Source organism: Indicator indicator, chromosome 9, assembly GCF_027791375.1.
Source record: "Indicator indicator isolate 239-I01 chromosome 9, UM_Iind_1.1, whole genome shotgun sequence".
Taxonomy (NCBI): domain Eukaryota; kingdom Metazoa; phylum Chordata; class Aves; order Piciformes; family Indicatoridae; genus Indicator; species Indicator indicator.
The window spans coordinates 7,287,029-7,306,115 of record NC_072018.1 but is presented as its reverse complement, the minus strand read 5'-3'; the positions used below and the strand labels follow the sequence as shown (position 1 = coordinate 7,306,115).

Genomic DNA, 19,087 nt, shown 5'->3' with positions numbered 1-19,087 from the left:
TATGGCTGTAATGATAAACCCTGGTTCTTTTTCCATTCAAAGATAAGCATGAAGACCTTCCACTGACTTCAGTGATACATGATTGTGTTTGTGCTGTCTAACCAAAATGCACATGGGAACACAATTGAAAATCCAAGCACTTTGCTTCCACTTGCATAAATCAACCACCAAAGTGATAGCTATCTATTTATTCTTTGAAGAAATAATATGCTTGATCCAAAGACCTTTGAAGTCTATGGAAATATTTTTCTTAACTTCAGTGAGCTTTGGATACAACCCTTGTGGACTACTTCTCATATTTAACAACAGTGTATTTCTAGTGATGCTCTTACTCTGAAATTTTATTGCTAACTGAAAACTTAAAGAACCCTTTAAATAAAAGTGTGATCAGAGAATCATTTATGACTGTTCTCATGTATTTATTTGTGCTACAAACTCTTCACATCGTGACTAATTTATTTTTCTTTTTCTTATTTAACAGAGCAGCTTGATGCTCTGAAAAAAATGATGGAAGCTGGGGAAACTGCTGCTCCTGTAAATATCCTAGAGGATGATAATGAAGAAGAAATAGAAAGTGGTGAGGATTTCATAGAGAGGGCTCTCAAACATTGCCTGTGGTAAATCAGTAGGCCGGCATGAACAGCTAGTACGTACATGAAGCACATGCCCACAGTCTAAGGCAACAAGTCTGGGCTCAGAACAGGACCATTACCATCTCATCTCGGATACATACTACAGCTGCTTCTGACTCTGTGGCAGGTTGTGGAAGGAATGTGAGCTCAGTTGCTGGTAATGGTGGTAAATTTAACTTTCACTTACTGTTCAGAAGTTACATTGGAGCTGCACCCAAGTCAGATTTTCACTGTGTGTGTATGTGTGTGGGAGGTCGGGAAGCTGTAATCTTTGCTTTGAAAACAGATTTATCGTGTTGTCGTTTTATCTTGTGTCAACATTGGATTGGATTGTTGCATTATGCTTAATATGGATAAAATGAGGGATAGGATTTTCCTACCAAATTCCAGATATCTTCAATGTAAACATCTAGATCTGAACCATTGATGTGGAATGTGTTATTGGGAAACAGACACATCTAGGATATGATTCACCTTGTCTGTTTTAAATGTCCACCTTCGGAAGAGATAAATCACACATTGCCTGCAAGCATCTGAGCCAAGGTTACTAGTCTGTGATCCAGCTTTAACCTACCCCTTGATGTGCTCCTTTATTTTATTACTTTTTTTTTAATTCTACTTTTACTAGCACCGTTGCAGTAAGTAAAGGTGCTTGTGAAAGATACTCTTAGTGATCCAGATCTTGGTATCTGTCCTTGCAATGCTAAAAATTATTAAGTACAGGTGATCGAGGAGCACAGAGTAGATTCTGTTGTTCTGCAAGCTGATTTCCATTGGAAATCATTTCCATTATTTCTAATAGTGTTCTTATTTTGCTGTGCTTTTAATCATGTGCTAAACTACCAAGAAGCTCAAATAAATATTTTCTGAAATTATTGTTTCAATACATATGAATAATGAGATAAATTATTTTGTTTGCAAGAAGCCTCTTTAGCTTGAGTACACTGGGTTCTAATGGAAAATCACCCTAAAAGTAAATTGAAGTTATTCTCTATAGGAGGGGCACATAAAGAGAGTTGTACAATGCATGAAAAGTCTGGATATCAGCAACTTTTAACATCTTTAAAGAACTCAGCCTACATTTCTTTTTATTTCCCCAAGCCTGTTGGGGTTGTTTTTTTCACTTCCACTAAGCAAATTACTAATTCCCTCAGTAAACTTTTTTTTGTAATAAGCATGACAAAGCTATAAGAATCTCAGGCCTTAGCTGTAATTTACTACTAACGCTTGAAACTTACTACCCTGATATTTTTTTTTTTTTAAATAATGGCAAAACTGAACCTGTATATTTGACTATTATTTGTTTGTCGCACAAACCTAGCAGTTGCTGTGTTTTTTTAAGTGATCGTTTTTCTTTTCTGTGCAGCTGACCAGGAAGAAGAAGCTCATCCTGAGTACAAATTTGGAAGTGACCTTGTAGATGATTACAGTCAAAAAGAAGCTGTTGCCATCAGTGTCAAAAAGGTGAGATTGCTTCTTACATGTATTTCTTTGGAAGCTTTCTGTGGACGTGAGTGTAAGAGACCCTATTTTGTGGAAGCATCACAGTACAAGTTGTCAAAATAGTCAAACCCAAGATCTTCACCAGATCCTAAGTTTTAGGTACATGAGATGACAATATTTCTAGCTGGAAATCTCCCTGCTTGCTCAGGTAGAATACTCACTGAGGAAACCGTATGATCGTATATAGGGAAACAGTATACAAGTGTAGAGTTTGATTAAAAGTACTACGTAAAGACAGCAAGCCTGATCCTACCTCTTGATATTTCACTCTGCATCTCAGTTACAGAGCCCTAACACAAAATGGAATATCAGCTTCTGTGCTCAATGGTGGTTTTTTGCAAGGCTGTACCTTCATTACAGGGATTCCCTAAGTCATCTCTTAATGAGTCTTAGGGCAGGTTCTCTCTTCCACCTACAGAAATGAAGGCAAAATAGGACAATCATTGTCCAGTGGGTGGGTATGGCAGTGGGGCTATATCAGAGAGCCAGGTGGCAGACAGGGTAAGAGTCTCTTTCATTCCACTCATACCTGATGTAGTACAGGTTGTTGGTCTGTGCTTAGTAACTTGAGTATTAATTGACAAGTAGTTAGGTACAGAATATTGGAATTCAAACTAGGCCTGCCTGTTGCTGAAGGTGTTATTGCCCACTTCGCTCTTCCTTTGGATCTTACTCCAGAGAGAAATATAGGTATGAAAACTCTTTCATAGCACATTGTATTTGGCATTATGTTCCTAGCCATATCACTGAGACATCAGACCTGCCTTCTTGGTACATCTTCAAGTCAACATCTTTGCTTCTTCAAGACTTACATGAAATCCTCCCATTAAAGTATCATTTAAATTCCTCACTCTAGGGCTGGTTTTCCTCACTAAGTCACACGGTCTTCAACTACCTGTGTGTTTTGGGGATTTTGTTTAATGTTTTTGTTAGTTGTCTTTTTGTGGTTGGTTTTTTGTTTGTTTGGTTGGGTTTTTTTCCTTTAGATTACTCACTCAGCCTTAGCATATGTCCTTGGGTAACTTCTCTGCTTCTTGCTTATTAGTGACTCAATCTTTATTCTTTAAGAATGTACATTCAATGCCAAGTCATCATTTTTCTGTCTAAGATTCTCAGTAATGACAGCATGTAAAAGACTGTCCCATTGCATATAACATCTTGAGATAGGCCTTTTCCAAATGTGGATGTTTAAAGCACAGTTTACAGCAATCTTAACCCTCAAGTTTTCAGAGTTTGGGCAGGTTGCATATCCAGATCAGATGATCTTTTGTGTCTTCTGAGTATGTCATTCTTTCATTCCTATCTGAAACTTCCTTCCCCCATTGTCTAGGGATAGTGGTGGTTTGGGCTTAACTGTCTGGCATCCTTTCTCCTATTCCCATTGCTAGCCAGATGTTGACTTTCAGACCTTGTTTACCCAAATTTGAAAGAAACTGCAAATTTTTGCAAGCATATGGGACAGAAGAGCCACACAGGAAGGTGGAAAACAGTTTACTTTTTGCTAAATGCATTAACTTATTGAGGACATATTTTTTCCTTTACTGTGAGCATTTCTTATGGTTTTTCTTTGGGTAATGTATATATATTTTTTTCCTTTAGGCTGTTGAAGATTCTGAGCAAGAAAACAAAAAGGTGACACACAGGATGTTACATAATTTATTGCTTTATTTATAACATGCATTTTACTTACCATGCATTCTTAGTGAATTAACATTTTTATTCTGTTTCACTCCACCTTACACAGTATCTTTGAAAGTGACTCTACCTCCTTTTGTCCTCTGGGGTTTCATCTGCTGTACTTTTATGCAGGGTTTAGGGCTATCAGAAAATTTGAAGACAGGAGGGGAGTGCATGACTTCCTTCTGTTTAGAAGTGTCTGATCTCAGTCTTTAATGTCATGCACTGGGTAACAGCAGTTCTTTGAATGGTATTGAGATGTATGATCCCTGCTTCTTTTTATTTCCTATTCACTTACCCTTTTCCTCTCTCTTTTTCTTCCTTTTGCATTCTCTTGGAACTTCTCCATTTATCTTCTCCCAGGAATCCCTTCTTTAAGACTCTTCCCACCTCCATCTGTTCTCCTCCTTCTGCTCCTGTTCCTTAACTGCACTTTGTTTCAGTCTGTGCTGTTTTCTAAGTGGGTTCTGCTTCTTTTTTTGAGGGGTGGGGACATGTAAGTGATGTAGAGAGATAACTTTCCTCTGTTGTTTTCCTAGGCTTTAAAAAACATTCCATCCTTTCCCCTTCCTATTTCATGGTTTAAAATTTGTGAACACTGCAGAGACTGTAGCCTGTTTACTCAATGGGCTAATGTGTTTGTAATGCAGTCGTACAGCTATAGTCTTGGCTGTATGACTGCATTATTGCCTTGGCACTAAAGCATGCCTATCCCCCTCGACTTCTTTTTCACTATGATTTATTATTTATATGTTTATGGATCAAGATGGTAAATTATGATTGGCAATTCTGAGCAGCCATCAAGAAACACATGGAAGGAGTCTGGTTTTTAGAGGATGAGTGGTCAGTTTTTCCTGAATTACTGACCTTCAAAAATGAAGACACTGAGAAGGAATAGTTTCTTTAAAGAAATTTGGTCTTTAATTTGTTCTAAACTATTAACAAGTATTGACCTAGAAACAAAAATATGCCTGTATTCTACGGATCAAAGCATGTACAATTTGGCATATTTAGAGAACAGATCTGTAACCCTCACTTTTCAGACTCCTGGAAAGCAGTTGGATTGAGCTGACTGCTCTGTGAGTAGCATTAAAATCTGGTATCAATTTGATTTCATGGGCCGCTGGAAGTTTAATTTGATCTAAAATACACATAAAACAGTGTGTACCTGGACTCCTTCTGGTAACTCAGCAATTCTATGCAGTCAGAAAATGATGTCCTTGTGACTATAATAGTCTTGTATCAAGATAAAGATTGCTTCATGTCACATGGAATTAATTTTCTGAAATATGTCTGCACTCTATAGTCTGTAGAGGTATGTGCCTATTCTACTGGCATGTAGTTTCACATTTCCTTTACTCTCTCATCTCCTGAGTTAAATTAGTTGCAGTGGTGAAGGTTTTGCATTCTACCTCTGTAAGAAAGGGCTTTGCAGGACATCCTGTTATTGACTATTCCCTGACAGAGCAGTGAATGAGAACTTTATGAGAAACATGAGTTGCATTCTGGAAATCAAAAGCTGTACTGTAAGAATCTTTGAATATCCTTAGTACTTCATTGCCAACCAACAATAGGTTAGAATTTTTGGTAACTGGTTCATTGGTAGGAGAAGAAGCGAAAATGTTACTGTTAACAGCAAGCCTCGTCGAGTTTGCCACAAGACAAGAGATCTTTCTTTTTCTTTCTTGGAGTGAAAAGAACATGTTTCAAACTATTTCAGGGAGAGGAAAATGCTGGACAGGTAGATCCATATGAGAAATGTTTCCTGTTGCAGGTTTCTAGCATATGAGATGCTTATAGAAAACTTGGGAATTTCTGTTACAAATATAGTACATCTTTATGTGATTGGATTCAGACTTTTATCAATTTAAGTGTCTAGGAATAAGCCTGGGACTGTCTCTTGTAGGTCTCATGACATCTGTTTGTCCAGTGAAGGTTGTAATCCTTATGTTTTGGTTTGCCTTTATTAGTAAAGATTAGTGATTGGACCTCTCTCTGTCTTGATGCTGAGAAAGTTTTACTCACTACCAAGTATGCTTTACCCCACCACAGCTGATGCCAGAAAATGCATATTAAATCACAGTTCTTAGGAATGTATTTGACAAAGATGGATCATTACCTCCCACCATTGTTCAGTCTGTTTTAACAGTTACCTTTAATCCCAAAGTTACCCTACTAACATCATGTAATATTCAATCACTGCTTAGGATCTTTTTCTATCATCAGTCCTCTTGCATGCATCCTGCAACATTGACAGTGTTTGGTGAATATATGAGTAAGAAAATAAATCTTAATTTAAGACGTTAAATTTGTATTAATTTGCAGTTTCTTTAACTTTCTGCAGATTTGGGTATGATTTTGTGTCATGTGAAAAATCCAACAATAGTGTTTGCATACACAAATAGTGATTTTTTTTTTTTTTTTTGGTATGTTTTCAGGGTTTAGTAACTGTTGAAGATGAACAAGCATGGATGGCATCTTACAAATATGTAGGTGCCACAACCAATATACATCCATATTTATCAACAATGGTCAACTATGCTCAACCTGTAAAATTTCAAGGTTTCGATGTAGCAGAAGGTAACATAAAAGGTTGAATGAAATCAAAGTATTTGCTTATCCTAGGTATTTTTTTATCTCTACATTTCCAGGGTTTGGAAATGGCATAAGACTTCTATAGTTTAATGATCAACATCAGTATGTTTTTAGATCTGTTTCCTGAATGTAGAGGTAGCATGTTATTGCATTGGTCTTCCACATGGAGTCACTAAATTACTGGGACAATAAAAAGCTTTTTGAGGTTGATTATATTCTACAAGCCTTTCCAACTGAACTGCATTCTTTGGTTTATTGTTCTGTGAAGTAAGGTGAGGGTGGTTGTCACAGTGGGTAGCAGTTAGTCATATTGCACACTAGATGATTTATTGTGGTCTTTTGCCTCATCTGGCTGCACAGCATGGGCTCTGAATAACAGTTTTGTCTGAAACAAAAAATAGAAGTGAAAGAAAAAACATGTCAGAAACACTATTAAACTTCCCTTCAGTATAATTTGATTCAGTATATTATAATTTGACAAATAATGGGGAAACAGGCCAAAATTTGCTATATCCTACTATCATGTATAGAGTGTGATGTTGAATTTTGATTCACCACTACAAAAGTGTTTTTAAATGTCTTGTCTTTTTTTTTTTTCCTAGAACGAAATATTCACCATAACATGTCCTCTTTCAATGAATCAGTTGGACTAGGGTATTTGAAGACCCATGCCATTGAGTTTGTGAAGTATCCTTTGAATTCCTCATACCACTTCTATACTAGTGCTGCAAATAAACAAGTGTACCTTTTGTGATCTGCAGTGTTCCATGTCTGTAAAGAAAAAGTGGCTTATAGAATGAGAAATAGTAAGATTACTATAAGAAATATTGAAGATACCAGAGTGTGATGAACACATTTTATGATGTTTTTATTTCATTTTCCTTGATTAATTTTACAGTTATAATAAACGACAAATGAGTCGGATATACCCAAAGGGAGGCCGAGTGGATTCCAGTAATTACATGCCTCAAATTTTCTGGAACGCTGGATGCCAGATGGTCTCACTGAACTATCAGACCCCAGGTAGGCAGCAATGACCAATGAACCTCAATCCTAAATAATGGTTTGGGCAGTAACTCTCAAACAGATGCTATGGATTTGCTTCTGGCATTACTTGAGGAAACAGACATATGGCTAAATAACACAGTGGGGTGGCATTACAGAAGCATAAGACAATATAGTAGATAAAAAAGATAAGAAGGGAAATTAAGTCCCCTTCAATGGAAAAAATACTAGGGTACCATAACTTCTCACATAAATGTTAATGTTTTATTAATAAAAAGTAGTAATTATAGGGAAATCACTTTTTTCACCAAACACAGCTTTAGTCTGGTTGGGTGCATGTCTGCAAAGTAAAGATTAAGGAATGTACAAATGAAGATGGTAAAAAGTAATGACTGTGCTAAACGCATTTCTAGACCAGTTACTGGAGAATGGGGTCTGAAATCTCAGCTGAGAGTGTGATGCCTGGGAATTTACATGCCCCTCCACAGAGTTAACTGAGAGGAGGTGTATTGTTCCTTTTCAATAAAGGTGTGGATATTCTAGTGTATTTGGAAACCTGCAGGAAAACAGTTTATTTCTAACAAAGTTTGGGAGAGGGTTGGATGGGAGGGAGGCTATGAGTTTACTCTCTGTCTTCATATTCAAGTAGTGTAATAATGCATTGAAGAAAACTCCAATGCTTTGAATGTTGAAACTAAGCAATGCTGCTGAGATCTTTGTGGTTTATTTTTGTTACATTTTAATTCAGTTCAGCCCATAGGAATCCAATGTGATATTCATCTCACCTTCTTTAACACATCAGGATGCAGGCAGCTTCCATCAGAAAGAATACATACTTCTAAGAGGTCTCATCTAATAAATTTAATGTATCTGCCTTAGACTGAGATTAATTGCACTGTTAGCATGTGTGTATTCCGTTGTTATTCAAAGTGATTCTAGATCACTAGCAGAAATGCAGATGTTGATAGTATAGATACCAAAAGTTAAATGCTGGGCCAGGTACTTAACATGACCCCAGTCTGATGCTTCTCTGCCTAACAGGAGTAATTGAATTCAGGGAGAGGCTGTTTTCACAGCATAAACTTCAGCCTCATTGGCAAAACTGTTACTTCTGTGAAGAAATTTAAAGTGGTGGTGGTGGTGTTTTTTTTTTTTTTTCTTCCTTTTATTTCTTAGATGTGTGTTTTAGATACATTTAATTTTTATTTAGGCAGATTGTTCAGGACAAACACTGTTATTCTCTAAGAAGGATTGTTCGTGATCTGAATTTTCAGAAGGAAAGAGTATATTTTTTTTGTCTTTTGGCAGATTTAGCAATGCAGTTGAATCAAGGAAAATTTGAATATAATGGATCGTGTGGGTGAGTGAAATGATTTAAGTTGTGGTCAATGTGTATCAGAATCCTTTACTGTGGTTTTAATAAAATTTTGTCTCTACTAATTATGTGCTACAAAAGAAAAATGGGATGCTAGGTGAAGAGTAGAAATTAGCAGAATTCAGGCAGAATAATCCCCTGCCAGGAGATATTCTGATGAATATGCTTTTTAATTATGCCCAGTTTTTGAAGACAAGATAGAAGAGGCTTTGTGTGCAAATTGAGAAGATCATGAATACCATACATAATTATTTAAATACATCTTCACCTTTTGTTCTCAGTCTTTCTTTGAAAATATGCCTCAGAATCGAGATTCATTGCATGGTTCACATAATTACCAAATTTACTTGGACAAGTTGGTTCTTAACATACAGAGAACATTTATTTTAATCTGTGTTCTTGAGTTAGCAGATTTCTCAGAGAATATTGAAGCATTTAATCTCTCTAAGGTCTTGCTCATAACTTCTGCATGCAAAAGGATGCTTAAGGGATCGTTTTTTCTGGTATGTGGAGTTTATACTTTGATAGGATAGACTGTTCATTAACATCAAAAGAAAGAAGTTTGATGAATTAATAGGAACTGATAGTCCAGAAACACATTAAAACCTGAAAATCGTCTTAGGAAGAAACAACTCTTCAACCGATGCAAATCTTATTCAGAAAAAAGGTCTGAACAGATAAGGCTTGGTAAAATTCTTCATCTGCAGAACAGGCAGCATATAGTGCTTTTCCATTCCATGTCTTTATTCAGCTGTGAGCCCTCCAGAGAGAGGCTCTTGAATCTGACAGAGTTGCAGTCTCTGATCATTTAAATCAGAATAACAAAACCAGAAGAAAAACAAAGGTATTTTTTATGTTAGAGTTATGGTTCCTTTCTTTTGTGATTCATAAGCCTAACAAAGGATCATCTAATTTACTCTTGCCAAATTCTCTGAAGAATATGCATCATTACCAAGTAAATTCCTTGATTCTTATTGTGAGTCTTCCAGTAGTACAGTAATATCGTGGTAATGCATGGTAATGTAGTGATCTTATTTTGATATGCGTTATGAAAGTGGTGATGTTTCAGTCACTGGAAGCACACAGGGCAATGAAAATAATTTAAAGAAAAAAGACATTTCCTTCTGTCTGTACTCCTATTTTCTTGGATTTACATTGTTTTTTGCTGGTGAAACAAGACAGAGTCACACTGGCTTCAACATTTTTATTTCAGTAGACTGGGAGCAGAGGCTAAGGATGTATCTAATAGTTCCTTTCTGCCCATAACCTACTAAATAAAATATTATGACAATTTTATATCATGCAAGAAAAATGAGGAATATTATTTTCCTGAACAGAAATCACATTATGGAAAAGTGGGAGAAAACACTGACATTCTTTAAATTGGAATTTTCCCAGCATTTTTTAATTTTTCATAAACTTCATCTAGGTCTTTATAACATTGTGTACCAGTGATTCAATAGAGAGACTAAAGACTGATAAAAAAGCTATATTTCAGTAGCTGAATTAGCTAGAGAATTACTAGGATGACTCCACTTACATGTTTTCTCTCATCCGTGGAAGAGAACGCTTGTCATGTGTAGCACAGTATTTCTGTGATCAGCTGTTATTTCCTTATGGTGCAGAATCCTTGTGTTTTGATTCACCAGAGCACGTATTGGTTTCATTGGTGTGTTGATCCTGTGTGTGTAGTCCTCAGGGATGTGTTGTAACTGTTATTATGGTAGTACCTTTCACACTACTATAATTAACAATCTGTCAGCGCTGACATTATCAGCTGTTTACCTCAAGTTTTCATAACTGAGATGAAAAAATTAGCTTCAAGCTGAAATTTATTACATGACTCTTAACTCTATGGAACTGCTTCATTTAAAAAAAAAAACAACAAACTGAATAAGCCCTCTCTGTTTTTCCAAAATGTTAAAGAGTTAAAACAAATACTTTCTATTATATGGTAACTCTGGTATTTTTATTTATTAAATTATTTAACGTTTGCTAAAGTATTTTGAAATGGCCTTGATTATATCATATTATTTTCATCTTGAAATCTAGGGTTGATTAAAAGTTAAGATTTTAATCTGTACTCTAGACAACCATAATACTGCCTTTTACTTCCACACACCTGCAGTTAAAAGGACAATGTTCCACAGAGCTGTAGGAGAGCTTATTGTTTAAAGCTAGAACACGCATTTTATTTGTTTTTACACACAAGAATATAACTTTTGTTGTCTTTAAATAAGGTATCTACTTAAACCAGATTTCATGCGACGACCAGATCGAACATTTGACCCTTTCTCTGAAACTCCTGTAGATGGTGTGATTGCTGCAACATGTTCTGTACAGGTAATACAGCAACAGACCAATGTCTGTCATCTCATTACATCCAAAATCACTTTAAAATGTCAACAGAAATAGGATGTTTACAGAAAATGAGTTTGGATTGCATGTATTTCATCAAATTTTATGTTGTGGGGTTTTTGGTGTTTTTTTTATTGCTGGCTAAGACATTTGTCTTTACTTGATCTGAATGGAACATAATAGAATTAGAAATGGTTCATTATTATCACTGAATCTTAACTCCCATGTTCTCTGTTTGAGTTACGTCAGCCCTCACAAATGAATAAAGGAGTTAAGTTCATTTATAAGGACAGTATGAAATTACATAAACATCACTTGTCACCGTAGAACAAGGAGGAATGTGAGCACATACAGACAGGATATTTTCAAAAGAGGTAGAGAAAAATGGTTCTTGTGTTGGGGGGGTCCTTACTTTGGGATTCTCCAAGTAACCAAGTTCATAACATTTCTATGGCAGTTCTAAAGCATAGCTAGGCCTCATACGTTGTAACAAAGTTGACAATTATAAAATCTGTTTTGTGACTTGACACTCTGCTCTCTTTACTCAAGTACCCTATGTGCAGGGACATTTCAAATCCCCTCTGACCAAGGTTTCATTGTGCATTCTAGACATTTAACTAAACTTGATTTATACCTTCAGAAGAACAAAATTTTTATTAATGTGGTTTAATGTTTCTTTATAACAATATAATCCCTCCAAAGAGGACGTGGTATCTGGTGGTGAGAACATAATTGCCAAAGTATCACTAGAGAGAGTTCTTTGATCACGTATTTTGCTTCTTGATTTTCTTGTGTGACCAAAACTAGTATGACATTCCATCACAGGAGTGTTGAGTGAACTGAAGTCCGTAATGGTGCTCTCCCTTTTCAGATTTGTTCTTCAGGGTATTCCCTGGAAGAGTGCTAGATGATGAAAAGAACTTGAAATGAGCTTAGGTCTGTTTCAGATTTTTAGTTCCCTCCCTCATCATAGTAAGGAAAACATCTGTATTTTTAAGTAGTAGATCTTCTTGATGAAACAATTTTTTTTTTTCCCTTAAGTAATCACCTTCACCTCTTCATATACATAACAATATAGAGGAGTTGTGTGGGAGTTTTGTTTGTTTGCTTTTTAAGCAGCCTACAGTTTGCAGGCACATAATACAGACGGACATGCTATTTGTTCAAGAACTTTACCCAAGTGAAAGCAGAGCAATAGCCTCCTTTCACATCTTCATAGTCCAGACACTGTAGCAGATGACAGTGCTTCTGAACAGGAAGTTTCAAGCTGTGGAATAGCAGTGTCCAGCATGGTTGTATCATGCAGTGTTTTTTGATAATACAGTGAACACGTCTGTGAGACATTGGTTAGTTGGGCTGATTGACTTAACTGTGTTAATACCATAGCACAATGAGTGCAATCATTTCAAATTCAAGATATATTTAAGGTCTTACCACAAAAGCTTTTTCTAAATAACTACAATTTTAGCACTAAATACAGCATTTTAATCTGATTAAATAAGTATCTGTTCTGTATGAAGTATTTTTCAGACAGTCATCAATAAAAAAAAGTAACTATTTTCGTTAGTCATGAAATGCTATGTATTTCATGGTGCTTCTATTTGTACTGTTTTTCCTTATTGCTCTGTCATCATGTTGCAGGTAATATCTGGTCAGTTCTTATCAGACAAAAAAATTGGTACGTATGTAGAAGTGGATATGTATGGCTTACCCACGGACACAATACGGAAAGAATTTCGAACGCGCATGGTGATGAACAACGGTCTGAACCCTGTTTACAATGAAGAATCATTTGTATTTCGGAAGGTAGGGTATTTGGAAAACACAGTTTGTGGTTGTTAGCCCTTTCGCACATGAGCATGCTTGCTCAGTTGAGCCACTCCTCCCTGCTTCAACCTGACTGCTCACATGAATAAGTACTACTCTCATGAAAAAAGGGTTTGTAGGGCTCCTTTTTACTGCAGTAAACAATCTAAAGCTGAAATAAGCTTTCAAGAGGTTGTTTGGTTTTTTGTTGGTTGGCTTGTGTTTTGGTTTTTTTTTTTTAATTTTGCTTTATTTTTCTAATGGATAACCTCTGTAGCTGTCACATGATTTTTTTTTTTGTTTGTTTGTTTGTTTGTTTCTGTTCGGCTTTTCCCTCCCCTTTGCTTCCTCTGCCCACTTGGAGGTAGCCACCTCCTCCGTGGCCATGCCTGTGTTCAAGGTATGCAGTCTGCTCAGAATGAGCCCCCGCTGATGGACACCATCATTCCTTGGAGATTTCTTCTTTCCTGCCCTGGCAGTGGCTGCTATCTTGCACTGTTCCTTCAGCCCAGAGGGCAGGTGAGATGCTGCATCCAAAGCTAAGGTCAATGTTATTACATGGAAAAGTTGGAAGGGTGCTGTGTTCCTTAGATGTGTTGCCAGCTCCCTCCTTCAGTAGTCCATGTGCATCATGTACCTTTTTTTTTCTTTTCTTTTTTTTTTTTTTTTTTTGGATAATAACTAAAGAAAAGCAAACCTCCTTTTTCTTGGTCTGGGGGATTTAAAGAGAGAAATCAGTCATCCGTGTTCAGTTTTTATCTCTCAGTCTTTATCTATGATACACGTGTATTTTTTTTTTTCTGTCAGCTGGAGTTTCATCCAGTCTACATGTGTGAGCAGTGCCGTCTTCGAATGACATCTGTTTTACTTACACCTGTTTTGTTGTCATGCAAAATTGTTGCTCTTTTATTCTAAAGTGACAGACTTTGCTGAGTGATGGTAACACTTCACACTTTGAGTATATTGAACACATAATCTGCCTTCTTAACAGTTCAACATATTTTTAACAGAAATCTCCTTAATGCAAGAGATTTTTCTGGACTCGAAATATATTCTGTAATGAATGTGAGTCTAATTGCTTTTCTCTTGAAGTGGAGGCAGAGGGAAGATGCTTAGGTACAATGACAGGGAGCCATGCTGCCTATGGTTTGCTGGCCATATGACCAGCATCTGCTACTTCCTGATTTTTTACATCAAAAGGCCCATTAACTGCAGGGTGCACACAGCTTCTGTCTGTGAGGGGCCTACCTGTGTATCATGGCATGGGTACAGTGGCTGATGCCAGCATTACTTAGACTTGCAGCTCTATTGTGCAATGAACAATCACATGCTCACACAATAATTTATGAATAATTTATGCTGTAAGTAAACCAAGAGATTATTTTTCTTCATCTCAGGCCCTCATCATATCAGGTTTAACATTGTAATCGAGATGTACATTGAAGATGAAGCAGATAAGTGCCATAAACATAGCAGTAACAATTCTTCTAGTTGGAGGACGTGAAGGCATAGAAGGTGCACAGTGCTAAAATGCCATGAGGGTGGAAGTGCCTACCAGGATGCCATAGAAAAAATTCACGGAGAAGGATGAATAAACTTATTAGTCCTTACTCCTGCTCCCTAGCCAATCTATGTCTGAGCTCACCAAGTAAAAAGAGATACGCTGATCTGTGGCCTGTAGAGGAGAGGTTTTACCTGCCCTGTTTGGGTTACAGTGTTCTCCTCAAACTGGTGTTTAATCCTACACAATTACTCTCAGGTAACATGTTTGATTGTTTTTCTGTTATGTTTTCTTGGTTTTATTTTAAGTAAATTAAAGCTTCAGTCATTCTAATCCAATTTCTGTGTTGTCACTCTGTTGTGTAAGGAGGATGGGGTGAGTAGCTGCTGGTAATCTGTGCTGGGAGTGCTAAATTCTAATCAAATACAGCAGAGTATCCATGAATAGGTGGCTTCACCATCAAAAAGCATACTTTATCCTGTGTCTTCGCAGACTGAAAGCAGAAGTGGCAGGGGGCAAGACTACTGGAGATACTAGACATAGTTGAGTTAAATCTTCCCTTTTGTCCAACAAATATTGATGAATAGAGCCGGATAGGGAAGGAGGGGGAAGATGTTTTACAGCATGTAATTTAGGTAGGCTGGCAGATGCAGGTAGTTGGCAATATCCCTACTCATGATGCATGCCATATACCATTCATGTTGTGAGTACAGCACACCTGCTTCTGGCAGCATGCCATTTCAGAAGGTCTATCACCCTGTCCTTCCTTCCCCTGTCAGCTTTCCCTTTGCTGAATCTGTAGTTCAGCATACAACCCCATTGTTATGTTCTTCATTGCCATTGCCATGTGCAATCCACATCTGTCTGTCATAATTCCTTCTGATTCAGCACTCTCTGCCCTTTTGCCACTGTATCTGTCATTTTCTAAGTAATATTTGCCAATGTCACCAGTCTTCAGTAATGAAAAATAAATATGCAAAATGTTTAGTGTAACTGTAAGCTGTAGGATTTGCATGTTCTGAAATCTACCCACATTTTAGGGTGAAATAAAGTTTTTCTAAGAAAGATTAGTCTTAAAACTGCTCAGTTTGCAGGGAATGTCATTATCTTACAGTGATGATAGTCTGCCATACGAAGTGAATGGTCCAAACATGGGAGGTGGGCAGGGTGCTGCAGTATTGGAGTCATTGAATGTCTTAATTTTATGACTTTCCAGGTTATTCTCCCTGATCTTGCTGTCCTGAGAATAGCAGTGTATGATGACAATAATAAATTGATTGGACAGAGGATCCTGCCTCTGGATGGTCTGCAAGCAGGTTACAGACACATTTCCCTTCGGAATGAAGGCAACAAACCACTCTCTCTTCCAACAGTTTTCTGCAACATTGTGCTTAAAACCTATGTGCCTGATGGTTTTGGAGGTGAGACAAACCTGTTTCCCAGTGTGCTGTTGATTTGTTGTAGTATCTGTGTGAAAGTACTGGAGCAGTGTGGTATCAGTATGCCAGGCAGAAGCAGCCATGCGGTGCTGGGGGATTGAGAAGATTCAGTATTTTAACTCCTTGAAAACTCTCCATATTCAGTTTAAAAAAAAAAAAAACAAAACAAAACAACCAAATCCACCAATTTTCAGACCAAGTACATACTTCTGTGTTAATGATAATGACACATGTCTGTTAAATGACAAAATAATATGGGAAGTAGTTAATACTAGTTATCCCAATTTGATTTTTTTCTCTTGGCATTTTAGGAAGACTTTTCTAATTTTTTTTTAAACTAATTACATTTTTTTCTGACAAATATTTATAGAGTTAACATGTATGTAGGCCTATAGCTGTAAACAATTGATGCAGAATCTAGATGTGTTTTTTTCAAATAAAATCACTTCTGAATTCTTGAGAATACTGACATGTTGTTAAAAATGGCCAGTATTAAATTCAGCATTTGAAACCTTTCTGCATTTTTCTCTCCTGATTTTACTTGGTTTTAGTGTGGTTTAACTATTTTTGGGTTTTCAGGGAAGTAATTTTCAATATGAGCCATTTGTATGATCAAGTTGACAGGGCTGTGGTCATTTATACTGAGTTGTGGCAAATTGCCACTTATGGGTAGGAACAAACACCTGAGAATAATCATTACACCACTTAAATCAGTGTAATAGGTAAGTTCACCCTGAGGGTGTACCTATGAGAAGTGTTTTCTTCAGTGTAGGTGAAATTTTCTTGTACACCAGACAATATGTAAACGATTTAAAACTGTAGAAATTGTGCTAGATGTTAGTGCTCTGACTCTGCAGCAGAATTTCATGTTGGGGTTGACTGGTGAAAAATTACTGGTAAACATGAAGTTCTGCTCTTTGCAAAAATTATTTCAGTTGCTGCCGCTTCTCTGAGTGTCATTTCCGTAGACAAACTGGAGAGTGGAAAGGCTTACCTAACATATTAGATAGTGTCACTTCATGTCTCTGATGTTTATCCAGGCTTTTAAAAAATGAACAGGCATAGACTTCAGTAACAATATTTCATGGAAAAATTTAAGCATTTACAGAAGCATTTGTGTTGTGTGTATGTGAAATCCTGGCTGCTGGCAAAACCACTGGGATTTTGCCACAGGTATTGGAGCATTACCATGCCTTTATGCAGCGTGTTTCATCTACAGTGTTTAACTTCAGAGGCTTTGTCTCAAGACCAAATGTGAGCTTCTTCTTAAGCTTGAGATTCTTAAGGCAATAATTGAACCATGAATCTAAGTGGCACATTTAAGTGTGTGCTTTAGTTCTTTACTGAAGATTTTGGCAGTAAATGACTCAGTTAAAATATTTTCTGTACTAGGGATGGGTCATCCTTCTGACATTTTCTTGAATGATACCACACTTTTTCTAAGAGTAGAGTTTGACATGGCTCAAGCAGCTGAGTCTGATGGTCCCTTAGGGTTTTTTTTTTTTTTCAACTGCATTATACAAATTCAGAAGTGAAAGACTTGCTTTTCAAAGAGAATTTCAAGACCAGTTTAGAATTTGCAAGTTATGTGTGGTTCAGTACTGGTTGCCAGCACTTCTAGAGATGGTTTATCTGGTAGAGATAGCACGTAAGAAAACCTTACTACCCTTATGAAACCGTATCATTGTGGTAAAATGCTTCTAGAATGAGAGAACGGGTTGTCACAGCTTACTGCTGATCAGTGTTGGGAAAAGCAGACGCCATGTTAACACGAGCTAAATGAGTTCAGTTACTGGCTCTCCTCTTTACTCCCAGATAGTTTTGATTTTTCTCATCAATAGAGAACAGCAGCATGATGGACAATTGAGAAACAACTTTTGACACTCTATTGGCATGTGGGTTTTAATTACTTATCATCTGAAGTGAACCTCTCATTGTTTTATGAGCTATCATTAGGATCTCCGTGGTTGTTTTAGGAGGACTGTAGGAAGGTATAGCTTAATTCAATATCTGTGTACTTATTTTTTATTTCTCTTACATAACCTGTATGAGTAAGAATTGAAAAGTTGCTCCAAAGAATAGCTGGAATGGCTAATGCAGTAGGCTTTAAAAAATGCATAGTTTTATTTTTAATATCACTTAGTAATTCCTCATGGTTTATTTGCATCACCTACTCTGTTCCAAGTAAAATACAACGCTGGCACTAATCAATGCATGTGAAATAGCATTTTTCCAAAGAGAAGCTTCTGTAATAGAAGTCTGTATGTAAGGAAGCATGGCCACTTAGGTTAGTGGTTAGATTTCTCTGTAATGTACTTTTCCAGTGATTTTTCCTAGTTTTATATTTGAGATTCTTCTAAGTGCTGTTCCCCACCTTACCTTGCTGGGGAGAAAGAAGAATGTTAGCAGAGGACAAATGGCAATGTGAGAAGCAGTGATGAGTCACATCGCTCTTGTAGAAATGCTGAGCCTTTGGTGATGTGTTTGTATGGTTAGTAATACAATTTACAATGGTCTCACTCTCCCAAACGTGTTAGTCATTTTTACCTGGAAGCTTGTGGCTTGTGATAATCAGGTTCCATTTTAGATGACGCATCATGTAGCAAGGTAGTCCTGGATTTTCATTGAAGAATGTATACCAGGGACAAAAAGACATGCTGACTAAGTTAGGGAAGCGTCAGTGCTGAGCTACAAGACCATTGTCATGGCTGAAAATAAATTTGACGTGGTTTTTATGTATACAAAGTAAGTTTCAGAAAATGTCACAACAGTTATTAGAGAGAACCTATTTGTGTAGATAAACAAAGCCATCAAGTGTAACGCTATGTGTTTAATACAACCTTTAGTGGATTGGGATCTCTGTAATTTTCTTCTTGCTCGAGAAAAGCATCGAGTGACTTCAGAGGAACATTTTGCAGAACAACTTAGTTTGAAAGGGTGATGGCAGTTTGCACAAGAAGGGTAGCGAGTCTCTTGTGAAAGCTTTTGGTGGGTTGGATATTTTTTCAGACCTAGTCAGTAGACCAGCTTCTCTGCCTTGGATCATTGAAGGTTCACTTTTGGAATTTGGCTGAAGGGATGACATGAAATGTGGGCAAAATGAAAATTATGGTGAAAACCATGTCATAAATGTCATTACAGAAACAATGGTCTGTTATTCAAGTGAGACCATATAGAACATGAGGGTGCACATTTT

General features: G+C 36.9%; 1 protein-coding gene across 4 annotated transcripts in view; it reads left to right on the top strand.

Moving 5' to 3' along the window:
- Positions 1-19,087, top strand: part of PLCB4 (phospholipase C beta 4) — a 92,938-nt gene that overhangs the window by 36,140 nt on the left and 37,711 nt on the right. For 2 of the 4 annotated variants that reach the window (XM_054383826.1, XM_054383824.1), the window contains exons 16-25: positions 482-577; positions 1,999-2,096; positions 3,735-3,767; positions 6,251-6,392; positions 7,010-7,094; positions 7,306-7,430; positions 8,721-8,772; positions 11,028-11,130; positions 12,787-12,951; positions 15,669-15,873. In XM_054383826.1, coding sequence (XP_054239801.1) covers positions 482-577; positions 1,999-2,096; positions 3,735-3,767; positions 6,251-6,392; positions 7,010-7,094; positions 7,306-7,430; positions 8,721-8,772; positions 11,028-11,130; positions 12,787-12,951; positions 15,669-15,873 — 1,104 coding nt within the window. The remainder of the gene's footprint in view (positions 1-481; positions 578-1,998; positions 2,097-3,734; positions 3,768-6,250; positions 6,393-7,009; positions 7,095-7,305; positions 7,431-8,720; positions 8,773-11,027; positions 11,131-12,786; positions 12,952-15,668; positions 15,874-19,087) is intronic. The other 2 variants (XM_054383825.1, XM_054383823.1) reach the window with 1 other exon arrangement.